At 48.8% G+C, this 15,500-nt stretch overlaps 3 protein-coding genes across 3 annotated transcripts; 2 read left to right on the top strand and 1 right to left on the bottom strand.

Annotated features, from left to right (window-relative positions):
- The first annotated feature begins 2,736 nt into the window (after positions 1-2,736).
- Positions 2,737-4,233, top strand: LOC125547595 (GDSL esterase/lipase ACHE-like). The gene is made up of 2 exons (XM_048711415.1): positions 2,737-3,055; positions 3,140-4,233. Exons 1-2 carry the CDS (start codon positions 2,809-2,811, stop codon positions 4,063-4,065), a joined length of 1,173 nt encoding a protein of 390 aa, XP_048567372.1. The 5' UTR covers positions 2,737-2,808; the 3' UTR covers positions 4,066-4,233.
- Positions 4,234-5,691: 1,458 nt separating this feature from the next.
- Positions 5,692-7,343, bottom strand: LOC125542360 (GDSL esterase/lipase ACHE-like). Its single transcript, XM_048705369.1, has 3 exons — positions 6,988-7,343; positions 6,660-6,872; positions 5,692-6,576 (listed from the first exon to the last, which is right to left on the bottom strand). The coding sequence occupies exons 1-3, from the start codon at positions 7,244-7,246 to the stop codon at positions 5,867-5,869; spliced, it is 1,182 nt and encodes a 393-aa protein (XP_048561326.1). The 5' UTR covers positions 7,247-7,343; the 3' UTR covers positions 5,692-5,866.
- A 2,173-nt stretch (positions 7,344-9,516) lies between these two features.
- On the top strand, positions 9,517-12,018 carry LOC125547594 (putative E3 ubiquitin-protein ligase SINA-like 6). Its single transcript, XM_048711414.1, has 3 exons — positions 9,517-9,663; positions 10,146-10,310; positions 11,073-12,018. Exons 1-3 carry the CDS (start codon positions 9,655-9,657, stop codon positions 11,409-11,411), a joined length of 513 nt encoding a protein of 170 aa, XP_048567371.1. The 5' UTR covers positions 9,517-9,654; the 3' UTR covers positions 11,412-12,018.
- Positions 12,019-15,500: the final 3,482 nt, after the last annotated feature.

Here is a 15,500-nt window from a genome sequence, read left to right as displayed (position 1 = left end):
AAGATTTGGCGGCATGCTAGCCCCCGGAGGCCGCCGGCCACAGCCGTAGACGCGTGAAGGGCAATCCGCGTAGAGGGAATTTTTCGGATACTTCTCCATCACCAAAAATTATGAAAAAATACCATCGTTCCTATAGCACATGTGCCCACGTCGTGTAAAAAAACTCATGATTTTATCGCGCTCCGAGTATTTAATAATATTCACGCCGCATCGTTACCGCAGAACGTCTACTACCATGTCATCGCCGTCCGTGAGGGGGGCCACGCCCCGGAGATGTGTGCCGCCTCTTCGGACATGCCACCACACCACCCCGCATGTATGAGGGCCCGGTGCGACGCTCCGGTGGCATTGGTACCCCCAGGGCCCCGTCCCGCCTAACCCTGTAGCGTTTGACCACGGGATCTAGCCCTTTGACTTTGCACGGACGGGCTTTGACCAGCGGACCTTCCCACCCGGTTGTGTTAGGTCAGCCCATAGGAACACTTTGGAGCAACAACCGGGCTAGACCCACAGCAAGATCCCATCCGTGTAGACCCCACACGTCCGTTTTCCCCCTCCAGGTGCCAGCGGCGGCGCCGTCCGTGAGGGGGGGCACACCCCGGACACGCGTGCCACCTCTTCGAACATGCCACAACACCACCCCGCATGTATGAGGGGCCGGTGCGACGCTCCGGTGGCATTGCTATCCCCAGGGCCCCTGTCCCGCCTAACCCTGGAGCGGTTGACCACGAGATCTAGCCCTTTAACTTTGCATGGACCGGCTTTAAACAGTGGACCTTTCCACCCGGCTGTGTCAGGTTAGCCCAGAGGGACACCTGGGAGCAACATCCGGGGCCAAACCGACAACTACATCCCCTCCGTGTAGACCCGATGCGTCCGTTTCCCCCCTCCAGGTGCCGGCAGCGGCGCCGTCCGTTAGGGGGACCATGCCCCGAAGATGCGTGCCGCCACTTCGGACATGCCACAACACCACCCGGTTGTGGTAGGTCATCCCATAGAAACACTTCAAAGATGTGTCCCCTCCGTATAGACCCGATGCGACTGTTTCCGCCCTCCAGATGCCGGCGGCGGCGCTGTTCGTGAGGGGGGCACACCGCGGCGCTGCCCTCCAGATGTTTCGGCATAGCTGTTTTGATTTTAATAAAATATAATGTTCTATATTCAAAAGAACATGACGGCACATTATTAATGTGCTCGAAAAAAATACAAACTATATATATATATTCATAATCTATGAAAAAAATTACAAACTACACATATATTCATATAATACATAAAAAAAGCATAAAAACATATGTAAAAAAAGCATAAAAACATATGTAAAAAAGCATAAAAACATATGTAAAAAAACACATGTAAAAAAAATAACTATGCCGCGCCATTGCCGTCGGCATAGATACGGCTGGGTTTAGGCGGGCGCCGTGCCACGGATCGATGACGTGGCGCCTATGCCGACGGCTGCCGTCGGCATATCTGCGCCGCGGATCAGTGACGTGGCGTGCGGAGGTATGCCGACAGCCGCCCGTCCCGACCGCCGGCATAGCTTTGACGCCGTTAGCCGCTGGTCAGGGGCGGGGTCGCCAGGCCCACATGTACGCCGACGGCTGACTTATGCCGACGGCCGCTGTCGGCGTTTATTAATCTAGGTCGACGGCTGATCTGTGCCGACGGTTGCCGTCGGCGTAGATAGGGGTGGCCCGACGGCCAGGACTAGGCTGTCGGCATAGATCCAAGTAGGCCGACGGCAGCCGTCGGCATAGTTTTGGCCGTCGGCGTAGAGCCGTTTTCCGGTAGTGCCTTGCCCTTTGGCCCCGATTTGTTGAGTGAAGTTTCTCCTTGCCGTTGCATTCCTTGTCTTGCAATGTAAGCAAGGGAGGCCGTCAGTTGAAGGGAGGAGAGATGAGAGGCAAGCAGCCGAAGCAAGGCGAAGTTTGCCACGATGAAGTCTAGACTCCTGAATCGAAAGATCGAGCACTTTCTTCTGCAAATATATGAGTCTTTTCTGCATCATATTATGGGTATAAGAAATTATTTAGATCGCCTTTAACATTCATCATGTTTCTAAGTTTTAGGTTATGAATTTATTTTAGGGTTCAAACTTCACCAAAGTTTATGAAACTTGCATACGTTCATATTATATGCAAAGAAGCCTTCACAATTTATATTTATGAAAAAAATGATGCTTCTTTCTCTTCCTTCTTCTTTCTTGAATTCAATATTTTTCTTACATCACGCCTATTCTTTTTCTTTGTTCTGCGCAATCTCTCAGGCAGAAGTAATGACGGTTTTGGCCACATCATCGTGGAATTAAACGTCGAATATTGTACTAGAGAGCAATCACGGGTAAAGCACGCCTAGTTGCTTGTCCTAACCTGCCTGCCACGTAAACACGGTGATAGTCCCGTCACTCTCTGGATATGACTCGGGTGGTGCATACTTGTCAGCAAGACGTACGCAGCTATCCTGGCTGAATCTTCTCTGCCCATCGATCTCTTTAGGAAATAGGATCACGTCGGAGCAGCAGTCCAACACGGGTGCTGGACTCCGACGACCTGCCGGTGCCGGCGTGTATGAATCCTGACCACTCCCATCCCATTCTTAAAAAGAAAAGGAAAAAACCGGACCAGCCCAACAGTAATGCATGTGACACTTAATATTCTGGTAGCAGGAAAATCGCTGCCGCGTCGGAGCAGAAGATCAACACGGATGCTGGACTCTGACCAGCCGGCCAGCGTGTAGTATAAATCATTTTCGCACCACCGGACGAGCGGCTGGAATTAAACGGCTTCAGCTCAACGTTGCACTACCATGGCGACCAAACTCATGCCCGCCGTGTTGCTGGTGATGCTAGAACTCTCCGCGGGGGCGGGGGCGTGGGCGCGCTCCGATGATTCGCCGTGTGCCTTCCCGGCGATCTTCAACCTCGGTGACTCCAACTCGGACACGGGAGCCTTCCCAGCCCTCTTCCCGGCGGTGCAGCCGCCCTACGGCCGGACCTTCTTCGGCATGCCGGCCGGGCGGCAAAGCGACGGACGCCTCACCATCGACTTCATGGGTACGTACGTCTATCCACAACATCTCAAGCGTAGCAGCTTTTTTCTGAGCAAACAACTCAAAACTATAGATTTTTCTATTGCAGCTGAAAGCCTGGGGCTACGTTACCTGAGTGCGTATCTGGATTCACTCGGGAGCAACTTCACGCAGGGAGCCAATTTCGCCAGTGCCGCCGGAACCATCAGACGGGTGAACGGGAGCTTGTGGACCTCCGGGTACAGCCCCATTTCCTTGGACGTCCAGATCTGGCAATTGCAGCAGTTCATCAACAGGAGCCAGTTCATCTACAACAACATAGGTGGAATCTACCGGGAGATCCTGCCGAACCCAGAGCACCTGGTCTCCAAGGCGCTTTACACCTTCGACATCGGCCAGAACGACCTCACCGTGGGCTACTTCGACAACATGACCACCGAGCAAGTCGCGGCCTACGTCCCCGATCTAATGGAGAGGATCTCGTCCGCGATCCAGGGCGTGTACGACCTTGGTGGGAGATACTTCTGGGTGCACAACACGGCGCCGCTCGGGTGCCTGCCGTACGCCTTGGTCTTCCGCCCGGACCTCGCCGCGGAGAAGGACGCCGCCGGCTGCTCGGTCGCGCTCAACGCCGGCGCCCGGTTCTTCAACGCGCGGCTCAAGGAGACCGTGGCGAGGCTCAGGGCGACGCTCCCCGGCGCCGCCTTCACCTACGTTGACATCTATGCCGCCAAGTACAGGCTGATAAGCCAGGCCAAGAAGCTCGGTTTCGGGGACCCCCTGCGCGTGTGCTGCGGGTACGGTGGCGGCGAGTACAACTTCGACAGGGACATCCGGTGCGGCGATAAGGTGCAGGCGAACGGCACGTCGGCGCTGGCGGGGAAGTCGTGCGAGGACCCGTCCAGGAGCGTGAGCTGGGACGGCGTGCACTTCACCGAGGCGGCCAACAAGTTCGTCTTCGATCAGATCGTGGATGGCGCGCTCTCCGACCCTCCCGTGCCTCTGCGGCGGGCCTGCCAGGGCAAACGGCAATGAGCATGACGTTCGTTAATTAGGCTGCGGATGTAGCTAGGATTTTTTTTCTATGCACCCGTACTGTTGTTACAATAAAATCTGCAGTGAGTATCCGTACTCCAAATAAAATCTGCAGTGTATAAGTCATGTAAAAAAAATCTACGAGTAAGGTGGAGCTTTCTTAAACCAGCGGGAACTTTTTTTTTAGGACATAAACCAGCGGGAACTTTTTCTTTAGGACATAAACCAGCGGGAACCTTTTTTTTAGGACATAAACCAGCGGGAACTTGCCACACGTGCCCATCTCGTAAAATCCTGCATTCAGGCCGAAATGGCCCACCATTAGACATCACACACAAAATGGCTTTGACCTCATGTTGGGCCAGGAAGATCTTTATTGCCAGATTTGAAATATTGAACCTTCTGAGATCCCGTCTTGTTAATTCTCTTTGAAGGCTCTTCCGTTACCATATTACTACCTTCGTCCTGATTTATTGGCTCCCTTTGTAATTTGTACAAAATTTTGATCAAATATTTAACTAACAAAATTTTAATGCATGTTAACAAAAATTATACCGTTGAATTCGTATTTGAACATAGTTTTCAATAATACAAATTTTTGTGACATGCATGAACATTTTGTTAGTTAATTGATTGTCAAAATTTGACACAAAATACAATGGAAACTAATAAACCAGGACGGAGGTAGTATTTGGTAATTCGGGCAAATTAAAAGCTGAAGAATACCAAGATTGACGATGATCCAAGGAAAACCTCTTTGAATAATCACGATAAAAATTCACAAAAAACTGAGAAGAACCGCATCTGCAAAAGGTTTACCATGTTTCTTCGATTTGGAGACCGTGCTCCATTTAGCCTCCTGTTCCAGCAATATAGTTCAAATTCCTTTTGAAAATTTGAGCTACCATTTAACCAAAGATATAAATGAAGATTGAATGTGGTATTTGCAATATATCCACCATTGTAGATGGATAAACCCACATCTTTTGAGGAGATAAAGAACTTGAAACACCAGTTTCTAAGGAAAGACACTTTGAAACGAATAGCATTGCCTCTGAAGCAAGATTAAGGATCAGACCAACTGAGTCAACATTGAGACAATTTTTTGGTTAGAAAATTAAGCCACCAAAAAGAATCCCGAACGACCAACCCTGCTCGAGCACAAATTGTCTTCAAAATCCAACCAAACCTGAAAGTTGAGGTCTGGAAGTGCCATGATCGGAAACCCGAAAAGAAATGGGACGGTGTGGTGGCTATGTTTAGCGGGTGTCCACCACATGGAGAGGGGTGGCTGACGCGGCCGGCGTGGCCAGCGCTAGGGGGGCAGTGGTCGCCACCGGCGAGGGGCTGACTACACGGAGGGGCTGGCGTGGGGCTAGGGCCAGGAGCTAGTACAGCTCGCACCCGAGTATACTGACATATTTGTCATGTAGCTCAACATATTAGTTGATTCAACTAAATTACAAATCTTACATACTCCCTTGGTTCACCTTTATAAGGTTTTGTAGATGTTTCAGACACTGTGCAAAACAACTCAATTTCACTTGTCTGAAACGACTTATAAAAATGAACGGAGGGAGTACTATTTATTGCGTAAGTTCATTGTGCGACGTTACCATCCACACATAGCATTAGATATATATTATTCATAGATTTTTTTTGTATCATTTACAAATAGATACTCACTGCAGATTTTATTTGGAAGTACATATAAGCATTCCAGATTTTATACAGATTTTATTTGGAGTACGGACGTTTGAAAAAAATCCGACATCGGCAGCCTAATAAATGAACAGCATGCTCATTGTCCTTTCGTTTGGCAAGCCCGCCGTAGAGGCACCGGCGGGTCGGAGAGCGCGCCCTCCACGATCTGGTCGAAGATGAACTTGTAAGCCGCCTCGGTCAAGTGCACGCCATCCCAGCTCACGCTCCTGGACGGGTCCTCGCATGACTTCCCCTCCATGACCGTGCCATTCACCTCCACCTTAACGCCGCATCCGATGTCCTTGTCGAAGTTGTACTCGCCGCCGCCGTACCCGCAGCACACGCGTAGAGGGTCCCCAAAACCGATCTTCTTGGCTTCGCTCATCAGCCGGTACATGGCGGTGTACACGTCGACGTAGGTGAAGGCGGCCTCGGGGAGAGCCACCCTTAGCCTCGCAACGGTCTCCTTGAGCCGCGCGTTGAAGAACCGGGGGCCGGCGTTGAGCGCAACGGAGCAGCCGGCGCTGTCCTTCTCCGTGGCGAGGTCCGGGCGGTACGCCAGGGCGTACGGCAGGCACCCGAGCGTCCCTGTGTTGTGCACCCAGAAGTACCTCCCACCGAGGTCGTACACCGTTTGGATCGCCGACGCGAGCCTCTCCATCAGGTCGGGGACGTAGGCCTCGACTTGCTCCGTGGTCATGTTGTCTAGGTAGCCCATGGCGAGGTCGTTGGCGCCGATGTCGAAGGTGTAAAGCGCCTTGGAGACCAAGTGCTCGGGTTTCGGCAGGATTTCTCGGTAGACTCCACCTGCGGAGGATAGGTCGAAGATCCTCCGGTAAAAAAATTGTTGAAAATATATCGATTTTTGCATGGTGAAGTTTCATTTTCACCTATGTTGTTGTAGACAAACTGGCTCCTATTGATGAACTGCTGGAATTGCCAGATCTGCACGTCCAGGGAAATGGGGCTGTACCCGGAGGTCCACAAGCTCCCGTTCACTCGTCTGATGGTTCCAGCGGCGCTCGCGAAATTGGCTCCCTGCGTGAAGTTGCTTCCCAGTGAATCCAGATACGCATTCAGGTAACGCAGCCCCAGGCTTTGAGCTGCAAGTCCGGAAACAAAACAAAACAAAAACCTTCAGTTGAGCTATTTGTTCAGAAAAAAATATCTAAACTTAATCCTAGTTACGCCCGAGATGTTGTAGATAGATGTGAGTACCCATGAAATCGATAGTGAGGCGGCCGTCGCTCTGCCTCCCGGCCGGCATGCCGAAGAAGGTCCGGCCGTAGGGTGGCTGCACGGCCGGGAAGAGGGCTGGGAAGGCTCCGGTGTCCGAGTAGGAGTCGCCGAAGTTGAAGATCGCCGGGAAGTCACACGGAGAATCATCAGAACGCACCCTCTGTAGAACCACCAGCATCACGACGAACATGATGAGTTTGTTGGTGGCCATGGTGGTGCAACGGCGAGCTGAAGCCATTTCCCGCCGCTCGATCGGTGGTCGTGACGGTGAAGTGGCTGGGAGAGGATTTATACACGCCGGCAAGGTTGTGAGAGTCCAGCACCCGTCTTGGACTGGTGCTCCGACGTGATCCTAAAGAGATGGGAATAGCCACGTTATGTTTGACAAGTAACCTCCCCACCTGATGTTGATGCACCACCCTCCAGAGAGTGACGGGTCATCGCCGTTTGCGTGGCACGTTAGGACAAGCAACTAGGCGTGCTTGACCCTTGACTGCTCTCTTGTACAGTATTTGACGCTTAATTCCATGATGATGGTGTGGCCAAAACTGTTATTACTACTTTTGTCTACGAAATTGCGCAGAACAAAGAAAAAAAGGGAGTGCCGACGCTGGATGCGGATTTTTGGCTCTCGGGGGACACGTACCCCCTATATCCGGACGATGATGTGGCGCGCCTGGTGTCCCTTGGCAGCAGGGCGGTGTTTCTCCTTGTGTTCGACCCGAGCATGCCGATGATCCAGCTCGTGCGCGACCTCATCGAATGCGAGGATTTTAAATACAAGATCCAGGTGTTTACTGATAAGGACTCACTACTCCGTCCAATCTCTCGCTTGAATTACTCACATATACAGGTTACAAAGTGTTGGGGAAGAACAAGTTCCAGTTAAGTCTGATCTCTGCCAGGATAGGTTTTTTTAGGGGAAGGATAGCTTCTTCCTTGTGTTCTCTCTTGTATATGTAGTTGTGTGTCGTCGGGAGCTGGTGGTGGACTGAGCCTTGATCTGTCGTTTGCCCGCACAGCAGACGGTCGCTAACATCCCTCTCTTCTTGAAATATGCCAAAATCGCCATGGTAGATGTTACAATAGTAACCATCATTGAGGTCGACTTGAACAAGATCAAAGGGGGAGGCATCCTCGGTGTAGTAGTCGTGCCGTCGGGGACTTGCTCGAGGAAGGTGTCGAAGTAGTGGTGGTGGGCGACATAGACTTGATCGGAGTAACAGTAGGCTTAGTCAAAGCAGCAACAACGTCTGTGGAAAAAGTTCATCATTTCTTGGCTGTGAGCAACTTCTAACACTTACCCGTAAAACAGAACTTCTAACACTCCTCCCTCCGTGAAACTCTCTTTGCCCCTAAGCTGAATCTTTGAGGGAGATCGAAGGCTATCTCTCGGGATCCCATGGATTGTGAAGTTCCTTGATCTTGTTTGGGTCAGCGTGGAAGTCTTCCTAGTGATGGCCGAGATTAGTGTAGTGACTGTAGTCTTGGTCATGGTAGTGATCTTCATCAAAGTAGTAGCCGCAACCGAGATGAACATGGTTAGGAAAGGCCGCACGAAACATAGCTTTGTCAAAGGAGTAGAGGCAACCGAGATGGACAAAGAGTGTTAATTTCAGTCGAGACAGATTGCTCTCTCACCCCTCAATCGTATCAGACAAAGACCAATTCTATAAATATAAGAAAACTAGGAGAAAATGTGTTCCTGCACCAGTGAGAATATTTGCTCCTCCAAAGTCCACACAGTTCAGCATCAGCACGACGCCAAGCTACCAAATGTTGCTCAACCGAAGCAGCTGGGAAGCATCATCGCCCAGGATGATGACAACCTATGGCGTGAGCCAGGATCTCGCCGTGATGAGAAGTTGAGACCGAAGGGGTGACACATCGTTTCAAGGGAGAAATGAGGGCTCCATTATATATATCCAGCCGAAGTAAAGTGCCCATGACCATACCGGCACACAACATAACTCTCATTAGCGAACAACCAAACTTAAGCCAACACACGTATCAGAACAAGGAATAGTTATGGGAGTGGGAGGCGGCGGGATAACCTCCTCAAGATACTATTGAATTGGACATGTGCTTTTCCAAAAAAAAAATGGACATGTGATTCATGTCCATCGTTACTACTTAGGACCAAGGGGCTCCTTTGACTTAAATGATTTCTATAGAGATTTTAGAGGATGAGAATACTTAGATTTTTTTTCTTATATTGGCTGTTTGATTCATATAATTGAACCCAATAGGATTTTTTTTCCAAGGATTATTTTGTACAACATTCAATAAAAAAATGCCCTGCAAAAATACATTCAATGAAAAATTAGTATCCTCTCAAACCTTTTAGAAATAATCTTTGCTTTTCCTGCGATGGGGTAAAACAAACGAGAATCTCATAGGATTCAGATAAATATGACATGCCAATACTATATTTTTCGATCCTAAAAAATCCTATGTTTTTCCTATTTGGAAGAGCAAGAAATATCTTCAATAAAAAGGTTTCCCAAATGGCCTACGGAGGCCACGGAGAAGACTGTTCATTCTCCATTTGTGAAAACCGCAGAGAGCTCGACGGGAGCTGGATTTGGGAGGACTGAGCGGGAGATCGATCGACGGAGCATCCATCCATCCATCCATCCATCCACCATGGCCAAGGTGAATGCCTCCCGCGCATTTCTCCCCGTCCAGTTTATCTTGCAGCAGCCGCCGCCGCGATTCACCGCGCGCGGACCTGAATGGGGTTGCCCGCTTACGAGGGTTGCGCGCGCAGCTGATGGGGAGGCGGCGCTGGTGTACGTGGAAGTGGCAGCCGCGGAGCTCGCCGCTGGCCGTGGCGGCGAGCGGCGGCGGCGGCCGGGTGTTTAGGGTTTGGGGGGAAAACTGAGCGTAGCGCGCGCGCTCGCATTCGAAGCGATTTTGCAGATGGTATCGCGAGAATGCTGGTTGCCATCCTCTGATCCAAGATTTTCTTGGTTTTCTAATTCAACATTTTGGTGTCCTGTATCAAGTTTTCGATCTGAACTTCTGCTGAAGCTGACAGATCGGCCATACATGTTATTTAGCTTCACTTCACTGTCATATATGGCCATCTGTATTACTGGTCAGTAACTTTGTATTTCGCTGGGAGCAATCTGCAGAAGGCTGGTGCGGAGAGGGACGCGGCGGCGGAGAGCTGTGCCAGAAAGAAGGCTAAGGTCGAGTCCGAGGCCAGGGCTGCTGCGTCGAAGATCACCGTCAACTTAGACCACAAGTTGCTGGAGTGCTCCGCTTGCTGCAGCCCATTGGCTCCACCCCTGTTCCAGGTACATAACAGAACCTTGTAGTGTGATGAACTAGTATTCCCTTTGTCAAATGCTTGCTCCATTTTACTAGATTCAGTTATACCCTGCAATTTAGTTCTGTGTTGCAGGTTATGATTTTCTTAGACATTCATCTGGTCTGGATTTCACCAAGTATCGCCATTAATTGACGTTTTATTTTTTTATGTTGATGTATTAATTGCTACTGATAGTTCACTTGTAGCAAATCTTGCATCAGTTATGATGTTTTGGTCAGTATTGCTGCTCATAGAATTCTGTTTTTCTTCTTTCTGATTTTAGTAGAACTGGTTGAATGTTACTAGGAAATTTAATAAAATCAAGATGTGGACGTATTTGTTCATTACAACTCATTTCAGTGTGTCTTTGACGTTCTCTAGTCCTTTTGGGTAAGTTCCCTTCCAGAGCAATCTGCAGACATATATTTTCTCCCAGGGCATGCCAATTGCCATGGTCAAGAGTGTATGATGCATTGCCAATCTTGGCCTATGAAGTATCAACTCTCTGGATTACAACTGTTAGTTGTTGAGTATGAGCCAAAGTTTAGAAAGGCCGCTATCAAGCTTGAACACTACATGCGTGAAGATGCTATGTTTTGCATCACAATCGTAGAACTACTGAAGATATTATGGCACAAAACTGGCACAGCAGTGGTAATCCAGTGTTGTGTCATGCTTGTGCACTTGTCCTGTTTTTGACAGTTTCAGTAAAACCTGTATGTTTCTGTTTCTCTGTTTTTGTTTGCAGTGCACAAATGGCCACATCACATGCTCAGAGTGCCGCACCAATGCAGAGTACAGTTGCAGCTTGTGTGCCGAGCCCGCCAACACCCGCTGCGACATCATGGAGCGCGTACTTGGCGGCATGACCGCGCCGTGCTCGTTCCGGGAGTTCGGCTGCTCCGCGACGATCCCGTTCACGAAGAAGCTGACCCATGAAGAGTCCTGCCTCCATGCCCCGTGCCACTGCCCTATCCCCTATTGCCGCCTCTACGCCAACCGTGGCCAGTCCCTGAGCGAGCACATCGAGACGAAACACTGCTTGGTCCCATACGGCAACGCCACAGCCGGCAGCCTTTCCCCGTGAGGGTGTCTGACGATGAGCCGGTGCGCCTGGTGTTCCTGGACGCCAGGGCGGTGTTCCTGCTGGTGGTCGAGCGGAGTGGGCCATCGGGGCGTGCCGTGTCGGTGGTCAAGCTCGTCAGCGAGCTGGTCAAGGAGGAGGAGAAGGATTTCAAGTACAAGATCCAGGTGCATACGCGAGCAGGCGTCCTCTCTCTGTCCGGCGAGACGCAGAGCGTCGGGCGGCTGATGAGGCCTTACCAGGCAACCGCGTCGCTGTTTGTCTCGGACGCCGTGTGGTCTCCCCTGGATTCTCCCGTGTACCTCGAGTTTAAATGAATCTGGATAAGCTGTATGCCGTTCAGTTGGCAAACCTACCCCATCAGTAGGAGAATTCGGAGACTCCATTCTGTTTGTGCTCTTCTCAGCTGTGCCCTTCTGGTTGCTGGTACTATCTTATCTCTGTTGTCTTTCGAAGTTTGGTGATAGGATTACAATTTATGGTTTAATTAAGTTGAAGACATTTGTATGGCCAAGCACATTCAGATGTTCTGTTTGTGTTCTTGTCAGCTTTTGAACCTGAACAGTGAGTTGGTTCTACAAAATGGGTAGTGTCACTGAAGAAGAATGTAGGCAGCTGTTCTGAACTTACTCAAAAAGTAGTCCTTTCATGGAATAAGTGCAGATTTGTCAGGTGTTTGGTTCCATGTGCACTTCTTTTTATCCGACAGTGTGTTTGCGGTTTTTCTCTATATGCAACTATGCATGCATGTATTTATCGTTGAGCTTTTGAGCCCAAACTTTATTGGTTAATTCTTGTGAGTTGAGTTGGTTCTACAAATACAAAATGCAGAATGTAGACAACTGTCCTGAAATTACTCAACACTCGGAACATCACATTGCAGCTAGGAGCTGCTGGCACTATTTCAGTCCCTCAAATTCGGTACGACTGTTCGGTCATCTCTACAATCTTGTTAGCATCATCTGGTTGAACGATTTCTTCTTAGCATCATCTGGATGCCCATCTGATGTTTCTGCCCCATCGATCGCGCCCAAAAATAATAATTTTTTTACTCCGACAAGAAGAGCAAAAAAAAAAGCTCCAATTTGAGAAGCAGAGAACCTCTCTGCTTCAAACATCAGATCGGCATTCAAAGATCATCTGAACACGCCCAACATCCAAACAGCAGCATCGCTATTTCTTGGAAAATTACTGTCAATGCCGTTCCAATTGCAAAGCCAACATCGTCAGGAGACTACAGTCCAGCATCTGACTACAGAGGAAAACACACGAAGAAGGCGAGGAGCAGAGCCTATCTAGGAGGAGCTGAACTTGGTGACGGCCTTGGTGCCCTCGAGACGGCGTGCTTGGCGAGCTCGCCGAGGAGCACGAGGCGGACGGAGGTCTGGATCTCCCTGGAGGTGATGGTGGGCTTCTTGCTGTACCGGGCAAGCTTGGCGGACTCGGCGGCGAGCTTCTCGAAGATGTCGTTGGTGAAGGAGTTCATGCTGGGCATGGCCTTGGAGGAGATGCCCATCTCCTGGTGCACCTGCTTCGGCACCTTGAACAGGTAGATCCTAAGTTACCCGGATACTTCTGAATACTGCCGTATCAGGCGTATTGGATACTCGGATACGTTTGGATACTTCTCAAAAGTCAAAATATATCCCCTTATTTTCTGTTTTTCAAATAAATAAATAAAATCGGATACTTTGGGGATACCTGTGGGATACCTTGTGGACACAGGAAAATCCTATCTATCCACACCCACAACAGCCACCTCCCTTTTCATGCCTCATTCTGTTCCACCCCAAGTGCCCAAATGTGACCGAGCCTACTCTTCGGCAGCTTCCAATTGAAGTTGCAGCAGCTGAAGACAACTAAGATCATACTTATGGTACATTTTTCATGTTTCTATCACCTTGTTAATATCTTTAAACTTTTATATTTTCATATAACCATTATATCCTATATATTTTATTTATTTAACCAAAAAGGCCCATGCGTTGCAACGGAAAAAATATATTCATAATCTCCAATTGCCATGACCACATTTTCCTGCATCACCGAGATACACTATCACAATTTTTTAAATCATGAATTTTCTAAACTCGGTTAACGTATTTGAAATCATAAACATTTTTCAAATTCATGAACACCTTTATAAATTTTTGAACATTTTATAAAATTAAGAACATTTTGAATTCATGAACATCTATATTATTTTATCCGCAAAAACACTTTTATATTTTTTGCAAACATTTTTAACAAAATTGCACATTTTTTAAACAACTTTCTTGAACCCGCAAACATTTCTAGAATCGGCGAATATATTTTTGGAAATTGGTGGAACAATTTTTGGAACTCATGTACATTTTTTTGATTTAACGAATATTTTTTGAAATGCATGATCATTTTTTGAATCAGCGAGCATTTTATGTATGAATAAACTAAGTCACGAATAGTTTTTGAATTTTTAGGATATTTTTCCATTCATGAACATTTTTTGAATTGGTGAAATTTTGTTCAATTTATTAACAATTTTGATACATTAACTTTTACAAAATCACGATTTTTCATATTTCCCAAACATTTGTTGTCAAAATGTCAAACATTTTTTGAATAACCAACATTTTTACAAAAACATGAACATTTTTTGAATCCATAATTTATGATTTATTTTAAAAAAATCAAAATTCTTATATATTGCACTCCCAAATTATTTAATGTAGAAAAAAACCAGAAAAAAGCAATTTGAAAAACAGGCCGCCCGAACATGGGCCGGCCCAAACGGGCACGCTGCGTCTTCTCCTAGCGGAGCACTGTATGGCCTGGCCCAGGCGGGGGATTCCACTGTGTAAAATATTTTTGATCTTGTCTCAAAAAAAATATATTTTTGATCACTTATATGTGGCATTGGTGGGTAATATTTTAAAACTTGGGGAGCAATTTCTGCGACTTACCGCTAGAAGCAATATCCTCTTTATTATTAGGTATAGATATATACAAACGTATTCCCCTATCTGTACTTTTGAAAATTTGACGTATCCCGGTATCACAGTGTCCGTATCCATATCCGTATCGCCGTATCCGTGCAACTTACGGTAGATCTTGTACTCTCAACGCTCTTCTTGTTCGTCTTTCTCCCCTCCTTGGACTTCGCCGGCCGCTTCTTCTCCGCGGCGGGCTGCTTCGCCGCCACCGGCTTCTTCTCTGCCTTGGAGGCCATGGATGCAGCTGCGGTTGCTGCTGCTTGCCAGATGGAGGGAGCTGTTGTTTCGCTTGAAGAGATGCGTGAAATTGCAAAGCGGTTGTGATGGGAAAAAGGGGGCGGCGAGATTATATAGGAGGAAGGAGGCCAGCTTCGATTGGTGGATGATTGATTCCTCGGATAAGTGACGTGGCCAAAATTTGCCCTATTTGGGGAGTAAGGGCATCTTCAATGAAAGATGCCTAGATAGGCGCTTAGGGAAATAAAACAAATCTCACAAAAGCAAAAACCCATCAGAGCACTTATTGTTACATCGCTGAGTGCTAATTGCAGGGGCGCCTAGGGGACCGGCCGTTTCACGCAGCGCTCCATCTCGTACAAGAAAATAGCACAAGCGCTGGACTCCTTTTCTTGGGTCGGTGTCGCACCTGTCGCCAGGATTGGATGGCCCAACTGCACCATCGAAGAGGAATTGAATCATGGCACCACCATGGATTACGAGTCGAACGACGACTAGTCTACGAGTCGCACTTCAGCTGTCGACTCCTTTTCTCGTGTAGACTACAAATACGAATCGAGCCGTCGAAGGACTAATCGACGACTAGTCTTGACTAGTCGTGCATCTTGAGTCGTTCGACTCAAAAAAAATTCCAGGCTTGCTCCAGAGAGAGCTGCCTCAGCTGGGACGAGGCGCCGCCAGCACCCACTGGCCTGCCACCGCCGCCGCCACCCACCGCTGGGACGGCGGATGGCGCAGCCAAGTGCGGCAGCCGGCCGGAGCTCGTGCTCAGGCGGCGGCCATGGCCGTGACCCGTAGGCGCGCGCGGCCTTGAGACGAGAGAGGAGGAAGAGAGAGAGAGGGGAGAGGAAAGGAGGAGGCATGGTGGTGGTCGGCGGGCTCG

The sequence above is a fragment of the Triticum urartu genome, chromosome 3, assembly GCF_003073215.2.
Source record: "Triticum urartu cultivar G1812 chromosome 3, Tu2.1, whole genome shotgun sequence".
Taxonomy (NCBI): Eukaryota; Viridiplantae; Streptophyta; class Magnoliopsida; order Poales; family Poaceae; genus Triticum; species Triticum urartu.
Note: the sequence above shows the minus strand (reverse complement) of the source record. Positions and strands in the feature narration are given on the sequence as shown.

Coding starts and splice junctions, on each gene's coding strand:
- LOC125542360 (XM_048705369.1), bottom strand. CDS start 7,246: ATGGCTTCAGCTCGCCGTTGCACCACCATGGCCACCAACAAACTCATC. Junction 6,873..6,987: donor CCTCACTATCGATTTCATGG/GTACTCACATCT, acceptor CCGGACTTGCAG/CTCAAAGCCTGGGGCTGCGT. Junction 6,577..6,659: donor GTTTGTCTACAACAACATAG/GTGAAAATGAAA, acceptor TATCCTCCGCAG/GTGGAGTCTACCGAGAAATC.
- LOC125547594 (XM_048711414.1), top strand. Junction 10,311..11,072: donor TGGCTCCACCCCTGTTCCAG/GTACATAACAGA, acceptor TTTTGTTTGCAG/TGCACAAATGGCCACATCAC.
- LOC125547595 (XM_048711415.1), top strand. CDS start 2,809: ATGGCGACCAAACTCATGCCCGCCGTGTTGCTGGTGATGCTAGAACTC. Junction 3,056..3,139: donor CCTCACCATCGACTTCATGG/GTACGTACGTCT, acceptor TTTCTATTGCAG/CTGAAAGCCTGGGGCTACGT.